This window comes from Neovison vison, chromosome 2 (assembly GCF_020171115.1).
Source record: "Neovison vison isolate M4711 chromosome 2, ASM_NN_V1, whole genome shotgun sequence".
Taxonomy (NCBI): Eukaryota; Metazoa; Chordata; class Mammalia; order Carnivora; family Mustelidae; genus Neogale; species Neogale vison.
In genome coordinates this window covers 58,862,080-58,879,136 of record NC_058092.1, presented here as the reverse complement: position 1 = coordinate 58,879,136, position 17,057 = coordinate 58,862,080, and the positions used below count along the sequence as shown (strand labels likewise).

The 17,057-nt window shown below is 36.3% G+C and overlaps 1 protein-coding gene and 1 long non-coding RNA gene across 2 annotated transcripts in view; one reads left to right on the top strand and one right to left on the bottom strand.

Moving 5' to 3' along the window:
- PTGER3 (prostaglandin E receptor 3) overlaps nucleotides 1-8,039 on the top strand; it is a 196,754-nt gene extending 188,715 nt beyond the window's left edge. The window contains exon 3 of the mRNA XM_044238467.1: nucleotides 7,820-8,039. Within this exon, the coding sequence (XP_044094402.1) occupies nucleotides 7,820-7,840 (21 nt within the window). The 3' untranslated portion in view covers nucleotides 7,841-8,039. The remainder of the gene's footprint in view (nucleotides 1-7,819) is intronic.
- A 4,010-nt stretch (nucleotides 8,040-12,049) lies between these two features.
- The window catches only part of LOC122900089, a 114,825-nt gene continuing 109,817 nt past the window's right edge, over nucleotides 12,050-17,057 (bottom strand). The window contains exon 4 of the long non-coding RNA XR_006383172.1: nucleotides 12,050-12,406. This is a non-coding gene — a long non-coding RNA (uncharacterized LOC122900089). The remainder of the gene's footprint in view (nucleotides 12,407-17,057) is intronic.

Below are 17,057 nucleotides of genomic sequence, written 5' to 3'. Positions count from 1 at the left end.
CTATAAGGAGATTCAGTGAACTTTCTCAGGTCACAGAATTCAAAGTCCACTGAGAAAATGTACCAGCTGTTTTTGCACCATTCATTTCTTAATGGCTATCTTTGATCTAAGCAGATGGTAGTACAAATATAAAATTTTGTTTAATAAAGCATAAAAAATGAATCTTAGAATGCTGAAAAATAAAATAAAATAAAAATAAAGTGATAAAGACAATACATCAGCAGAAATTATTGTCAGGAAACTCTAGATTGAATTTATGTGTTATAAGTGACCATTTACGTCTACTTACAGCAGCTCCAGTCATAGATTATTTGTGAAGGGTTTTTCATATGAGTGATATAAATTAAATAAACAAAACAAGGCAATGAATATGTACATACTTTAGGTTATATTAAAGTTGAAACAAAACAAACATATTCTATTAGCTGAAGTCTAAAAATAAATAACCTATATGGAAATTTTGGAATGGAATCTGTTGGCTTCATAAAGAGATTTTGATATCTTTTTTCTTTTTAAATTAGAAAAATTAATACTGTCCATTATTAAGCAATACCCAAAAAAAACATAGTTATATTTCACACTATATTCTTAGAGGGATCTTTGTAACTTACCATAATTATTTTAGAATACAAAATTCTAAAATGACCCTATAATGTCTCAGTCAAGTTTCAGGACCAAAAGTCTCTCATTCAAAGGTGATGAATTTGTTAATTAAAATTGTAAAGCTAGGGGCGCCTTGTGGCTCAGTGGGTTAAGCCTCTGCCTTTGGCTCAGGTCATGATCCCAGGGTCCTGGGATAGAGCCCCACGTCAGGCTCTCTGCTCAGCAGGGATTCTGCTTGTCCCTCTCCCTCTGCCTGCCTCTCTGCCTGCTTGTGATCTCTCTTTCTATCAAATAAATAAATAAAATACTTTAAAAAAATTGTAAAGCTAGATGGCCTTTTTCTAGGAAGTGCAAAATAATAATAGCAACTCTAAGTTTTGTATTCTCTTTTATTTCACATGTTCATACTAAAATCAGCAAATGTAGAGAGCAATTTATAAATGCATGCACTAATCCATAAGTGGCCTCAAGAAAGAAAGCTGTTCCCAGGGAAAAGAAGTCTTTAGGATTATTCAAAAGCAAACGGATTCTCAATGTATTTTCATATTTTGACAGTAAACTTCTATTGTGTCAGTCACTATGTTGTCACAGAGATATGACACATCCTAAGAAAATATCCCATGTTATTCTTCAACTCTGCATGAACCTCAAATCGATGAATCCTATCTCCTTTTCATTGTCTGACCCCCATGTCCTTACACCTCTCCTTGAGTCACTAAAATTCTCTGGTGGTGGCGGGTGGGTATAGTGGCACCTGGCCGGCTCAGTCAGGGAGCATACAACTCTTAATCTTGGCATTATGAATTTGAGCCCCACATTGGGTGTAGAGATGACTTAAAATTAAAATCTTAAAAAATAAATAAATAAAACTCTTTGGTCAGTCATTATAATCACGTCCTTACATACGTTCTTGACTTTTCCCTGACTGGTTTCATTCCATGCTTAGCAGAAGTAGAGGGAGTGCAGATTACACAGGGGTAAGCATTTATCAAAAATTATGAAATTGCGCACTTAAGAGTTATGCATTTCACTGCATGTAATTTTACCAACAACTTTAAACAAATACTAAACTTCAGTTAATAGGTTGGCTTTTTGCAATGATTTGGGTTAGCAATATTAAAACTTGCTTAAACAAATAAGTAAATATATTAAAAGCAAAGGGAGTAGTATTTTAAGGGGAAGTTACAATATAGAAAGAAGAAATATTGGTATTGTATTGAAATGGAAAATATCAATATAAACTTATGATTTTTAATATTTACCTATCTAGCTAAATAAATTTAGAAGTGATTATAGGTACAGCCATACATGTGTATGTACATATACATGTATATATACTAGACATGTTCACTGAGATTATCTAAAAGTTATGATAGCACTGAACACACCTAGAACACAGATCTAGATTTCTTTTTTTTATAATGTTTTATTTATTTATTTGACATAGAGATAGAAATAGAGCACAAGTAGGTATAGAGGCAAGCAGAAGGAGAGGGAAAAGCAGGCTTCCCACTGAGCAGAGAGCCAGATGTGGGGCACGATCTGGGACGCTGAGATCATGACCTGAGCCAAAGGCAGCCACTTAACCAACAGAGTCACCCAGGTGCCCCAAGGAGCCTAGACTACTTCTTTCTTTTTTTTTTTTAAGATTTTATTTATTTATTTATTTATTTATCTATCAGCGTGTGAGAGAGAAAAAGAGAGAGAGAGAGTGAGCAAGTGCACAAGCAGGCAGAGTGGCAGGCAGAGGCAGAGAGAGAAGCAGGCTCCCAGCCGATTAAGAAGCCTGATGTGGGACTCGATCCCAGGAACCTGGGATCATGACCTGAGCCAAAGGCAGTTGCTTAACCTGCTGAGCCACCCAGGCCTCCCAAAACCTAGAATTCTTAAAGAATAAATTGATTCCAGGGTTGTATCAGAGAGAAAAAATATACTATAAAGAATATTATTGTGAAAATTGATGAATGGACTTTAAATTTGAGAGCAGTATTTATCAATATCATTTTTCCTGGTTTTATTAATAGTAGTGTAGCTATGTGAGGGAATTCTTTTGTTTTTATTTTTTTTTTAAGATTTATTTATTTAGCTTGAGAGAGAAAGAGAGAAACAGAGAGAGCACATGCACGAGTGTGGGGAGGGGCAGAGAGAGAATCTTTCAAGCCAGACTCCCTGCTGAGTGTGAATCATGATGCAGGGCTTGATCCCAAACCCAGGAGATTGTGACCTGAGTGGAAACCAGGAAGAGTCAGATGTTCTACCAGCTGAGCCACCCAGATGTCACCATCCATTTTTTTTTAATGATTCATTTATTTATTTTGACAGAGAGCAAGAAAGAGAGAATGCCTTTGTTTTTAGAAATTATTCATGGAACTAGTTAGTGGTTAAGGGTCACAAAGGTCTCCAGTTTACTGTCAACAAGTTTAAAAAATCTATCAAGAGAATGCAAATGATAAAACTAATTGTGAGATTACGTTTGAGATTGCTGTACGTTTGAGATTATTATCAAACCAAAAGGTTAAAGAATACCTTCAAAGGCTTCTTGTGTCATTATGACTCCATTTCAAAAATGTCCAAAAATTGCCATTATTGTCTTGTGTACCCTCATTACCTCGCTGATATTTCTTTCATTGCTTTCTCTTTCAATGTTTTATCCTCAGATTTCCTTGCTACATGACTATGTTTCAAGATGTCCTTGTTACCTCCCTCATCTCTTTTAAATCTGTGCAAATTCTCACCCTCTCAGTTGGATCATCCTGTTTACCATTACATCGTGCCCATTCCCCACCCAACCTCCACACTCTTGGTCTTCTTCATCCTGCTTTCCTTTTTTTCATGGCACATGCTACATTCTAACATCCCTATGACACATACATCTTATTTCCATCTTGTCTCCACTCTCCAGAATGCAAATTCACAGACAGGAGTTTTGCCTGAAGCCTTTTGTGATCTATCCTAAGACCTAGGACAGTACCAGGCACTCTATGAATATTTTTTAAATAGAAGAATGACTGCTATCAGATTATCTTTGGGAAACATATACTCTTGATTATTAATCTGGCTCACTGTAAAGGTCTATTAGGTATTAATATTTGTGGTCATGTTAAAGCAATGTTGTTTTACCTGTTTTTGAAGTAGATACATAATTTGAATAATTTAAAAGTTTAGAGATAGTGCTTAGGAAGATCATCAGAGTCTATCAAGGACTCATCATCTACTTCTGGATTTAAGTCTGGAAAAATTACGGAGACTGGCTCACTAATCAAAACTCATAAGATACTGGTGACAATGCCAATTTAAAGAATTATACTGAGAAAAAGAGTTGCCACAAGTGTCAGATGTTTGAATCTTTTTCTCAGCTTATTTTCTCTAAGAACTTGACATGAAGTCCAATAGATAAGTGCAAAGTCACTTCTTTTTGTGGAGTCAGAACAAAAGGAATGAATTAGTCAAATTATGTTTGCATAAAGCATACATTTTTCTGCCTAGGGTTAATACAGTATTGGGAAATCCACTCCTCTGCTCAGGGCATTTTCTCACTTCATGATGTTGAAATTGTAAGTATTAAAATTGGGTTTGGAGCACTTCCCCTCTTGAGCTTTCACATCAATAATCAGTTCACACATTTCTTCCTTTATTTCAGCACATATCTAAGCCACAGGGAAGCCCTGTTGCTACTGGTTTCAAAAGGAAATCACTTTGTTCTTTGAAGATGACTTTTCAGGTGACTGATCTCAGTCACTACATGCTGAATTCATTAGTTTAGGTTTTAGAGTTGGTTTAAGATGGTTCCTCCACTACAACTCATGTGTCTTAATGTCTTGATTTAGATGACAAAGGTATGTTTACTCACAGCTACATAATGCTTAATTAATTTTTTTTTAAAATTCCAGGACAAGGTTAAATTTCATGAAGTTCTAAAATCTCTCTAGGTGTCTTGTTTTGGACCACAATGGAGTAGATGCCCTTCTCCCTATTTCTTCCCCTAAGTGCAGGCAGAAGTCCCGGATGTGATCTATAAAACAAACATGAGACTGTGAGGTAAAGAGAAGAAGGCTGACAAACTGTGGACCTGGAAACCCAGGAAAGATCATGATGACCCGTTCCCTGGGTTGCCTTTTTGACTCCCATATCCTGGACTAGAGAAGCCATATCTGGGGGGGAAAAAAAAAAAAAAAAAGGAAACTGACAAATAAAAGCCCTCATAAAATCCAATTCTTTCTAGCAAAGGACAAGGAAAGGGGCAGCTTAGCAACATGAAAAGTTTTTAGATAATAAGTGCCCTACTGCAGAGGTGCACTGTGGAATGAAATGCAGCTCAGGTTCCACGGCTGTCAGCAAAAGCTGAGTGGAGATCCTAGATTTCTACCATTCCCAAGTATGGTGAGAGAGAAGACAGATTGGGAGAGGGGCCTCTCATCCTCATCCAGAGGTAGCGCCTCTTCTGGTAGTGTCCGTGGAAGTCTCCCAGGAACCTGGACTCCCAGCCCTACCTGGAACCACCCCCCCCCCCAGCCGTCTCCACAGAAGTGATACCAGAGGAGGCCAATTGGGGAACTGTCACTACCAGTCAGGAGGAAAACAGTTTCTTTCTTGCAGTGTCAGTGGAAAGTATAATATTTTTCTGATGTGGACCTCAATGTATGTAGAGGAAGTATTTAAGACAATTATAAGTAAAAAAAAAAAAAAAAGGTAAAGAAACTTAAATGGAGGTAAGATTTCTACATTTGATATTGGAAGATGGAAGAGTATGACATGGCATTTTGAAACTGGTAAATAAAAGAAAAAATGTGAAAGAAAAAGTGTTCTTCATTTGATCCTGATGCTAGCTGATCTTTGTGGCAAAGGAAGAACTCTGTATCTTGAACGCAGTACTGGTTATGGTATGGTACAAAGATACAATGGTTACAAATGGTAAAATGATACAGAACTATATGCAACATTGTAGCAATACAAATTTCCTGTTTTTGACATTGTACTATAGTTAATGCATGGTGTAACCATTAGGACAAAGTAGCTGTTAAGTACTTTACATTAGAACAACTTTTTGTAAATCTTTAATTATTTCAATATACACAATAAGTAATAAGCTTTTAAAAAGATCTTTATAGGTCATATTCAGAAACTTCTCCTAACCATGAAAAAAAACATAAGGAGCAAGCAATAAAGAGTTAGTATAAAATCATAGGACAGATTTCCCCAGTAATTTGGGAGGTGGGGCAATTGATAGTCATTTATGACCTAACTGATTCAGGGAATGCAATTTTATTTTGATGTTGATGTTATTATCAATTTTTGCCTTTTCTTTATAAATTTGAGTACAGTTGACACACAATGTTACATTAGTTTCAGGTATACAATTTAGTGACTTGACAAGTTTATACATTATGTTAACCACAAGTGTAGCTACCATCTGCCCCTTACATCACTAATATAATATCATTAGATTTCTTCCTTTTATGTAGTCAATAATAACACTGCAAAACTCATGAGTCATCTTGCCTGGACCATTAATATAGCTAACAAGTTTTTAACATTTCCTAAAGAAAAGATCATTTATCAGCTTTAGCTATCAGAGCATGGCAGTAGATACCTTAGAAGGCTGCAAGCATTTTTTTTTTTTTAAGATTTTGTTTATTTACTTTGACAGAGAGAGCAAGAGAGACAAGAGAGGGACAGTAGAGGGAGAGGGAGAAGCAGGCTCCCAGCCCAGCAGAGAGCACGATGCCGAGCTGATTCCAGGATCCTGGGATCATGACCTGAGCCTAAGACTGCCGCTAACCAGGCGCCTCTGTTTGGTTTATTCCTCTTTCAAGAAAGTGAAATTATTGTTGTTGCTCTTCAGATGTAGGAGTCCTTTCTGTATTCCGAATATAATTCCAGATATATAATTTACAAATATTTTCGCCCATCTGAAGATTGCCTTTCACTCTGTTGACTATTTTCTTCGATATGCAAAAGTTTGGAAATCTGATAGAGTCTCACTTATCTATTTTTGCTTCTGACTTTTGATGTCTTCCAAAAACCATTGCCAAATTCAATGCCATGAAACTTTTCCCATTTTCTTCTAGCAGTTTTATGGTTTTATGTCTTATATGTAGGTCTTTAATCCATTTTTACTTAACTTTTGGTATATGGTTTAAGGCAAGGATCTAAGTTCATTCTTTTGCATGCGAGTATCCAGTTTTCCCAATTCCATTTGTTGAAGAGACTGTTCTTTCCTCCATTGGCACTTTCACTGCAGAACATTTGCCCATATGCAAAAGGGTTTATTTCTGGGCTCCCTGTTCTATGCCATTGGTCTAGACGTCTATTTTTATGCCAGTACCACATTGCGTTTTAATTAATGTAGCTTTGTATAAATTAACCTATTTTTTTAAAAAATGTTGTTTCCATTTTTTCTTCTTTATGCATTTTACAGTAAATATCAGGCAACATAGTTTTACCCCTATATGATTCAATATAAATCTCTAAAAACTGTGGACATTTTCCTATTAAAAAGTATTAATATCACATAATAAAATTGGCAGTATTTCTTTGCTATCATCTCATACCGAGTCCAAAATCAAATTATGAGTGGTCTGGAAAATGTGTCCATTGATTTGTTTGAATCAGGATCCAAACAAGGTCCCCACTTTCATCTTATAAGTCTCTTTTGATTCAGAGAAGTCCTTTTCCTTCTTTTCCCCTCAGATATTGACTTGTAGAAACTGGATTAGTTGTTCTATAGAATGTCTTACATTCTGGATTTCTCTGTTTACTTCCTTGTTCTGTCATTTAACTTGTAAATGGAAGTTAACTGGTGGCTTAATTTTATGGTCACTTAACTATAAATTGAAATTAGCTCAAACCTTCAATTTTTTTTTTCCTACCTATGTGCGGTATTCTTAATTCACTTGCAAACTGGGGACTGGGGACCTTTCCAAGTTTTACTGGCCATTCTCAGCTGTATCTTCCCATGTTTGTACCTGGGATATGTAGGGTCTTCTCTTAGAGGTGAATTTTAAAACCCTGGTTTGTGGAGTATACACGTGGTCCCCATTCATTTCTCATTACTCCTACCACCCAGCTTTGATCAAGTTCTTGTTCTGCTGCTGTAGGTGATTTATTACATTGTGTTTATAATCTGAAGTTTACAGAAATATTTCTTTCTAGTTTTATTTAGATGTTGTCAATGGAGTTTTCATTTGCTATCCTAATTTCTTTGTTTATTTTTCAGGAAGAATTTTATGGAGTTTAAAAATTGAGCATGCTGCCAAGATCACTTCACTGGAAGTTCTTCAAGTTTCTTTTTATTAAGGAGAGAAAATATCACAGAAAAACTGTACCTCCTAACCCATTCCCCTTCACTTTCAACCCCCTATGCCCACCCACCCAGAAGCTTGTATGACCTGTTCCCATGCATGTTTTTGTAATTTTACTACACATATATGCATCCATTAAATTTGTATCCTCTCGTTTTATGAGTTTAGAGTATTTACATACATGTTTTCACATTATATGTATGACTCACTACTTGGTTTTCTTCACTCAAAATTGTATTTCTTGGGATTTATCCATATTGAATAATGAAACTCTAGATCATTAATTTTAACTGCTGTAGAGTATCCCATAATTTGAAGAAAGCATAATTTGTCAGTTCCCTGACATGAGAAAATTATTTTATTTCACTATAATAAGCTGCATTGAAAAAAAAATCACCAGTGTACATGTTAGCTTGTGCACATCAGCATGAGTTTCTCTCAGACAGATGCCTGGGGTGGGGGGGGAGTGCCGGTCAGAGGGCATATGCATCTTCTTATATTCACATGTGTAAGAGTTTCCTCCATGTGTATCTATACCAATATTTGTGATACTTTAGACTTTTATGTCCTTATAAGCATGAAATAGTATCTCATTATTAATTTATTTTACATTTTCCTGATTGAAATGTGAGGTGGAGAATTTTTGTTACTGATGATTTCGTTTTCTTCTGTGTCTGGCCTGTTTTTAAAATTGACAATTTCCCCTGGGTTATATGTTAATTTATTACTGATTTGCAAGGGTCTTAAAAATATCCTCTGGATAAAAATCCTTTTCTGGTGTTTATTAAATGCAATGGATTCTTTTTTTTTTTTTTTAAGATTTTATTTATTTATTTGAGAGAGAGAGAGACAGTGAGAGAGAGCACGAGCGAGGAGAAGGTCAGAGCGAAGCAGACTCCCCATGGAGCTGGGAGCCCGATGCGGGACTCGATCCCGGGACTCCAGGATCACGCCCTGAGCCGAAGGCAGTCGTCCAACCAACTGAGCCACCCAGGCGTCCCTGCAATGGATTCTTTTAACTCCTCTGTAAAACTTCTCTCTCTCTCTCTCTCTCTCTCTCTCTCCTCTCTCTTGTTCTTTCTATTTCTACCTCTACCTCTACCCCTGTCTCTAGCTCAAAAAACTTCTCTTCCTACAGCCCAGACTTTTAGTCCATGAAAACATCTTGGGAAACAGACCACATACCAATCTTTTCATTTTCCCATCTTTCTCAAACCCATGACCACCATTTACTTCATCCTGGAATATCCTTTCTTTCTGAAGCACCACCATTCATGTAAACAGATATCAAGAGTAGAAGAGTTCTGCCTTTATGGACAACCTATTTGTCAGTTATAATCAGAATATGTATATTAGTTCAAGCTCAACTGGTGTTTTTCCTTTTTCTAGCATGTCTCTCACCCTTTTCTTTATTTGCGACCTTCCTTATTCCCTGTCTTTATCAGGATTTTGCAAGTCATTATTCAAAAGTTAGGTGTGCAGTGGATATGGATTAGTAGGCATTTCATCTATATAGATGATAGGAAAAAGAAAAATAAATCCAAATTCTTTTGTAAGCCTAGCCATACATTGATATGATAATTTGATATTATGGCAAAATAAAAGTTGAGATATAATGTCAGCATATCTAAATGGGTAGATGTCAAAATGAATTTAGAAAAAAAAAGGAAAGTTTCTAGAATATACTATATTGTCACCACACACAAAACTGGTGTTAATGAATAAATTCCTCTCGAAGATTATGTAAGTTTGTGAGTCTAAAACAATGTTATTTTGAATATTGATATCTAATTAATATAATTTCTTGATGTAAAATATATGGACTAAAGATTTCTTTATTATGTTTTGCTCCTCTATCTTTCCCTATGGCTTCTCTCTTAGCAGAGACTGGAGAAATAAAGGCACATGTAAATGTTTAGAGTTATTTATTTGGATTCTAATTTAAACTTTCCATTATTTTTCTTTCATTTTTAAACATAGGCATCTGTTTGGTTTCATGAGAAAAGCCGCCAGTTTTTTTGTCTTCTTACTGAAGTTCTTGAAATGGAAGTAATATTTTAACATTTGTAATAATAAACCAAAGAAGATGATAACATCCAAGAGTAAGTAGGCATTTCATCATCTAGAATAATTATTTTTAACGGGAAGATGCATTAGACAAAGAATAGCAAGGGTTTTAATTATAATAATTATAACTGGAAGAAATAGCTGGCCTGGGATAATATACCTAGTCCAAGTTTGTATCCAATATAATTTTTAAATCTAAAACAGAATTATAACCCAAAAATAATATTTAGGTTCTAACTAATGAGTCAGATTTGAAGACAAAAATAGTAGCATGTAATGTTGAAATTGTTCAAAAATAGGAGTGCTTTCATTTAAAAAATGACATTCTTCAGAGTTCATGCCCCTCAGTTATTTGAACAGAACAAATTATCTTGGAGGAAGGCTCATAAACTCTCCACTGTTCATTAGTTTACACCTGCACCTTGGGGAAGTTTGTTTAGGAAACTGATTCTTAATTTAGCTCAAAAAAGTGCTCTTAGATTAAGGTTTTCTAAAATGCACAATACAAAAGGTTAATAATTTTATTTAAAAAATTCATTAAATTCTTTTGCACTTTAAGCCTATATCACACTCAAAAGAAATTATCTTGGTGGTTTTGTACCTCATTTACCTCAATGTTTTTTGTTTGTTTTAATGATAAATGTAATATTCATATTAGCTTCATGTTGTGCCTTCTACAAAGTCTCACTTGGATTTACTAAATAATTGAAACCATTCTCCAAAATGTCCAAAATAATAAAAGACAGATAAGCTTATTTCATAACTTCTTCCAAAGGCTTATTTCCAAGTAAATTTGATCTCTTCTTACTTGCTATTAATTTAGCAGCCAAAGCTTAATGTGATTTATTTATCAAGCTAGTTCATAAATCTTTGTACTATGTCTTTGTATATGCTAGGCAATGATCTACCCATGACTTGAGTTTTTAATTCTTTCTTCCTTAAATTAAAAAAAAAAAATTAGGACTTCTGTTTTTATCCTAGAATATTCCTCAATAATAATTCCAATAAATTATCTCTTAAACAAGCTTGGATCAAAGAGATGTTTGCAATTCATAACAAATGTCACTTTTTGTCTCTCACATTAACTACACTACTTAGAACTATGAAAGGTGGCAGTTTTTAATAATTCCAATAAATTATCTCTTAAACAAGCCTGGATCAAAGAGATGTTTGCAATTCATAACAAATGTCACTTTTTGTCTCTCACATTAACTACACTACTTAGAACTATGAAAGGTGGCAGTTTTTATATTTGTGGTGCTTCACACACATCACTCATCCTGTGAAAATCCTGTGGACTCTCAATGAAAAAGAATAGTTCCTCCTCCAAAGTCCCTTAATGAGAATGACCCATGACATTGCAGTAGACTAGGACATACAGCAATGCCAAGAACAAATGCTAGTGCCCGCCAACAGGGAGGAGGCTACAGACTGAGGTAGGCCCAGATTCTGGACTGGCCTGGGAGCCAAAAGGTTTTAAGAAGAAAATAAGGTGATCTCTGTTTCTTTCCAGCCCAGCCAAGACTGCTCAATAGGTCAGCAAACAGAAAAGAAATTGAAATAAATTACTATTTACTTAGTTCCCCCATATGCTAGTGTTAGCACGGATCCATTTTGCCAGGCTTTGGTGCTTACTACCCACGGGAACAGGGACAAGAATGTAAACTTCCTGTGCTGCAGTTTTCTTATCTATAAAATAAAGACAACATGTGGTTTTTTCAGAGTTTGCTAAAATAATTCAGTACATTTTTTCTTAGGATAGTGTCTGGAACAAAATAAGCATTTCTTAAATATTTGCTATTACTACTGCATTACTGTTGTGGTGGTTAATAATGTAATTCTGTTGTGACAGAATTTTAGCAAAGATTCTGCTGACTTAGCTTTCCTCATCCTTTTGGACATCAGATCATAATTATGTGCAAGGTCCAAACAGCTCTGATATGTCTCTGGAACAACACCAGATGGGTTTCAGCTCTTCCCTTGCAGAACGGATCCTCCTATTAACCCTAATCATGACTCATTAGGAGCCAGAGGTTTTTAAACAGTGCTTTCCAGATGTCAACCAGTTTGGGGTAAGGGTGGGGGAGGGGGGTGGAGTAATCTTCAGGTGCCAAAATGGGAATGCATTCCTCCCAAGATAAATTTTATCTTCTACCTGGGGGCAGGGTTAGTAATGACTTGTGACCACTTCAGTCCACTTCGAGGGCCTGGGCTTAATATGAAAGGCTCAGGTTCTACTTCTGCAGGGCTGGGTCTCTACCTCCCAGTTTCAACTGCCAGGTAATCCCAGGTAACCCATTTGCTTACCATTCAAGGTTCAGTATTTAGAGTTTCAACTCATTCTTCTTCTTACCCTTTCTTTTCCTTCTCCTTTTTTCTCTTTCTTCTTCTTCTTCTTTTTTTTTTTTCTGTTGGAGATTTTTCTTACTGTCATCCTAAGAATACATTCAGAAGGTTTGTTGGCAATACTTCAGCTGCAATCTCATTGCACCACAGGGGGACCGCCACTCAGTAGTATTTCTGTCCATTATACAGGAAAACGTGCAACTCAATATTTCTTTTCTATTTTTTTTTAAATGGGGAAGCCCAATGAGACTTAGATTTGTGTTTCTTTTGTTTGTTATACTATGCTAAAACTGACCTCAAGAAGGCCTCCAGGTTATAGGCTTTTCCACTTTCCTTCCACAATAGCACAAATTCATGGGGGAAATTAAGTGTGTGGGACCAGCATCCTACCCATTACCATGCCCTCCAAAAAACCTGCTTTTAATTCTCTCTATCCTTTCCCATTGATCTATTGCCTATTTATCAATTTATCTATTTACTCCTTTCCTCTCTAGACCTCAACATAGCAGTTAATGGATTCAACTTTAATCTTGTTGCATTACATTTTACACATTTTGCATATTTTATCTGAAGTAGGATAGAGCATGACTGAGTAAATGTGTGTGGTAAACTGTAACCTAAAAATTTTTAGTATTTTTCAGTGTAATAAGAGAGAAGGTCAAGTGCAAGTAATAAAAAAGTCAGAGAACAGACAACTTATGTCCTCGAAGAAGGAAGGATTACAAACCTCAGGCTTGGTCAGAAATGAAATTTTAAGGCATAAACATTCATATTTCATGCTAAGAACTCCATTCGGAGTTAAAATACATTATTATTACAAGCAGATTCCAATCTTCGGAATGGAGGGGGCTGCAGGCAGGGGTTTTGTTATTGCCGGTGCCAGCTGACTTCTCCAGAACACTCCAGCAGTTACATGCAGAGGAGGAAGCAGGTGTTACCAGATGACTGCTCAGGAATGTGACCTAAAGGGGACACTAACTGGAACACAGACTGGTCATACGGCTCTCTCTTTAGTGGCTTGTTTTAAATAGTTGTCTGCATCTCTTGGTGTCTGTGATCTCTACCTAGGTCACCCTCAATAACTTCTCTTCCTGTAAACAGGGAAAGGAGTGCTGGGAAATAGGTGAATGACAGAAAACAAGTGGGGGTCATAGTCACTTCTGGCCCTACTCACCCACAGGACACCACTTGCTAGGCTTGGAGTTTAGTCCTGTAATCCTTAGGTAGATGTGACTGCTTTGTTTAGAAATTGAACCTCCAAGTAATGACTACTAGCGAGGTTGGATGGTGTAGCCAAAAGAATTCAGGATTCGAAGGGATCAAATCTCAGCCCCACTACTCAATCACTTTGTAGCCTTGCTATTATAACCTATCGATGCATTTTACCCCAATTTGTGAAACAGCGATTACAATAACACCCTCAATAGGTTACTGTGAAGATGAGGTAACAAAACATAGGGTGCAAGTACTGGGGGCTCGGTATTTATTGGTTCCTTTTTCATCACACCGTAGGCTAACTGTACCCAACTCATCCACCCCCAGAGACTGGATTAGGCGTTAGAAGACATTCACATATTCACGATGGAGATGGAGTCACTCCAACCACATCAATGATTCTCTTTGTTGCTCAAACACAGCAGACATTCTCCTGCCCTAAGGCAATGGATCTGGCTGCTCCCTCTCCATGAGCATTCTCCCAGTTATGCAGATAGTTGTCTCTTACACCTCCTTCAATTCTTTTTTTATATATATATATTTTATTTATTTATTTGACAGAGATCGCAAGTAGGCAGAGAGGCAGGCAGAGAGAGAGGAGGAAGCAGGCTCCCTGCGGAGCAGAGAGTCCGATGATGCGAGGCTCAATCCCAGGACCCTGGGATCATGACCTGAGCCGAAGACAGAGGCTTTAACCCACTGAGCCACCCAGGTGCCCCAAAAGTTTCATTCTTATTGTGGCTTATCTCAACAACTTCATTTTAAATTGCAACCTCTACAAGTCCTTCCTTCCTGCTCCCTCGTTACCATACTATTGATTCTCCTTACCCTGTTTCTTTCCTTTTTTTAAAATGCAATTATCATCTCCTAGCACTCTATAAAATTTACTTTTCATTATGTTTACTGTTCATACTCTGCCTTTCCCTACACTTCATAAAGCCTAAAATCTTTATTTAACCCATGTATCCTAAGTACCTATTTCCTAGTATATAGTTAGGGCACAATAAATTTTTTAATGAATGCACACAGGCATTTCAGACTAAATCAGAGTACAGAACTTACTCATTTTCTTTTTTTTTTTTTTTCAAGATTTTATTTACTTATTTGATACAGGGAGAAGCAGGCTGTCCATTGAGTGGGAAGCCCTACTGGGGGGGTCAATCCCAGGACCCTAGGATCATGACCTGAGCTGAAGGCAGACACTTAACCAACTGAGCCACCCAAATGCCCCCAGAACTTACTCACTTCCATATCCCCAAAGCCTAAAGTGTGGAAAGTGTGAAATATATAATGGAATGGATGAAAATACTTCGTTCGTATACAATGCAAGTTCCCAAGAGGGCTAGGAATTACCCAAGCTCAGGCAAAACCCATTATCATTACTCTCTTCTTTCTGAGCTTGACAGCCTAACACTGGTTTAGGATTCTTTTTTTGTTTGAATGATATTATGCATCCAGAAGGTCAAGAAAATGTGGAGAATATTAACAATAGCCCAGGAACTTTGTGTATTTATGATGATTATTTGTGTTCATGCTGGGTTATTTAAAATCTGCATGCTGATATTTAACAACACTCAAATAATATTTATCATTTTTATAAGAAAAGAGCAATATGATGAAATTCAGAGACACGTCTTCAGCAGATAGTCCTACATTGCTACCCATGTCATTTTGAGCTTGCCTGAGCAATATGCTGGCATCTACTCTAACAGAATAATCTTATCCCCCTCACTCAAGTGAAGAGAGACAACCGATTAAGTCCCTTCTGAGAATCTACTTTCGTTATTAGTATTTTCTGCTCTATATAGTGTTAAGAAGCCATTACCTAATACAATCTTAAAGTACATCATCATCGTAACACTCAAGAGATGACATCATGCACAGAGGATTTCTGTAGAGTCAAATCCAAAATGAAGAATAATTTATAGATGAGCTATTTGGAGTAATGAAAATCATAAGACAGATGATAAAGAAGAGTGCATGTTATAAAGACAAGCAAAGAAAGTTTATAGAAATCATACTAAGTTTCTGTCAAGAGTGTGGTAATTATCACCTGACCTTTTTCTCCCTCTACTTTCAGCAGTTAAAATGATAGTCTGTCCCCTGAGATCTCTCTCTAATGAATAGTTTAGAACATATTAATCTGAGTTTACACAACTTCTGTGCTCAGTCAACTGTGCTTACAGTGTCAGATATGCCTGAACAAGCAGGCATCATGCACATAGCCTTTATGTAATGCTAGCAGCTTGTCTTGCCTCAAAACTATGCATTTATCAATTATTGTGCTTTGTATTTTCTCCAAATATTAACAGAGCTGAGGGTTTCACAGGCTTCCCTGAAGAAAGATGCCTTAGACAAGCACTGAAACCATTTATATTCTACCTCATGACTAACTTATTTGAACACATAAGGTAAAGGAAATATGTAATAACTCTCTGAGACAACGTGACAGAATTAAATCAAGCATTTATGCCATCAAAAATATGTCTTAATATGTGCAACAGTCTTAAGTGTTCAAAACTCATATGTCTCACTTTAGAGTTAGGACTCCCAGGTGGCAAATAAAACCACCAAGATATTCATGAGTCATTCTAACCTCTTTACAGAAGACTGCAACTGGGAACACAAAAAAGGAATAAGAAAGCTGACCCAGAATCTATCCATTAAATATAATTCAGCTGAAAATATTACATAAAAGCATCCATAAATCAAGAAGGAGAAATCAAAATATAAGACCAAAAGCCCAGTAGAATATTGTTAAAGCATGAATGAGTAAAGATGGATGTATGTAGAGGTTCTATATCAATCAGAAGAGATGAAAAGCTTTCTGTTCTCAAGACTCTGATGACATAAGTATCACAGAATGAGAAATACATTAAATGCTTAGTACTAAATATAATTTTTGAGAACAAGTTTGAACAAGTTTATATAGAGAATATATCAGAAAAGAAGAACATATTATCTTTGCCATTCAGTTATATCTATCTTACTAAGTTCATCTAATGATTTGGGCATCAAGTGGCATGATACCATAATTGAACTGGCCAGGCATTTCACTTGGTGACCCGAATTTATAGGTGAATATTTAACCTATTTTGCCATTACCTTTGTTTGGTATTATATTAATGATGATAACCTTTTTACTTCATTTGGAGAATTATTGTTTCTAAGCACTTTTTTCTTCTGCCTAGACACAGGCTATTTGTTTATACAGGCTATAAAACGGAGTCTCCAGGGTCTGCTCCTGCTCAGTCACCTTAATTTCCACCTTGCCATTAACCACAGGGAGGTGAATATACAGCACCTAGAAGAGACCCAGTCAAGGGTCTCTCGTAAAATGTAAACTCATCAGGTGATTTTACACATTGAACACTGGCACAGCAATTAAATTCAGTCAACTGGAGAGATGATAAAAAATATGGATCTGGATTACTGGTCAACTATTCAGAGGCATGGCTCTGGTTACACAGTGAAAATCCAGAAGCCATAAGGCCACGGTAGAGATTGCTGCAGCCAATTTAGTTA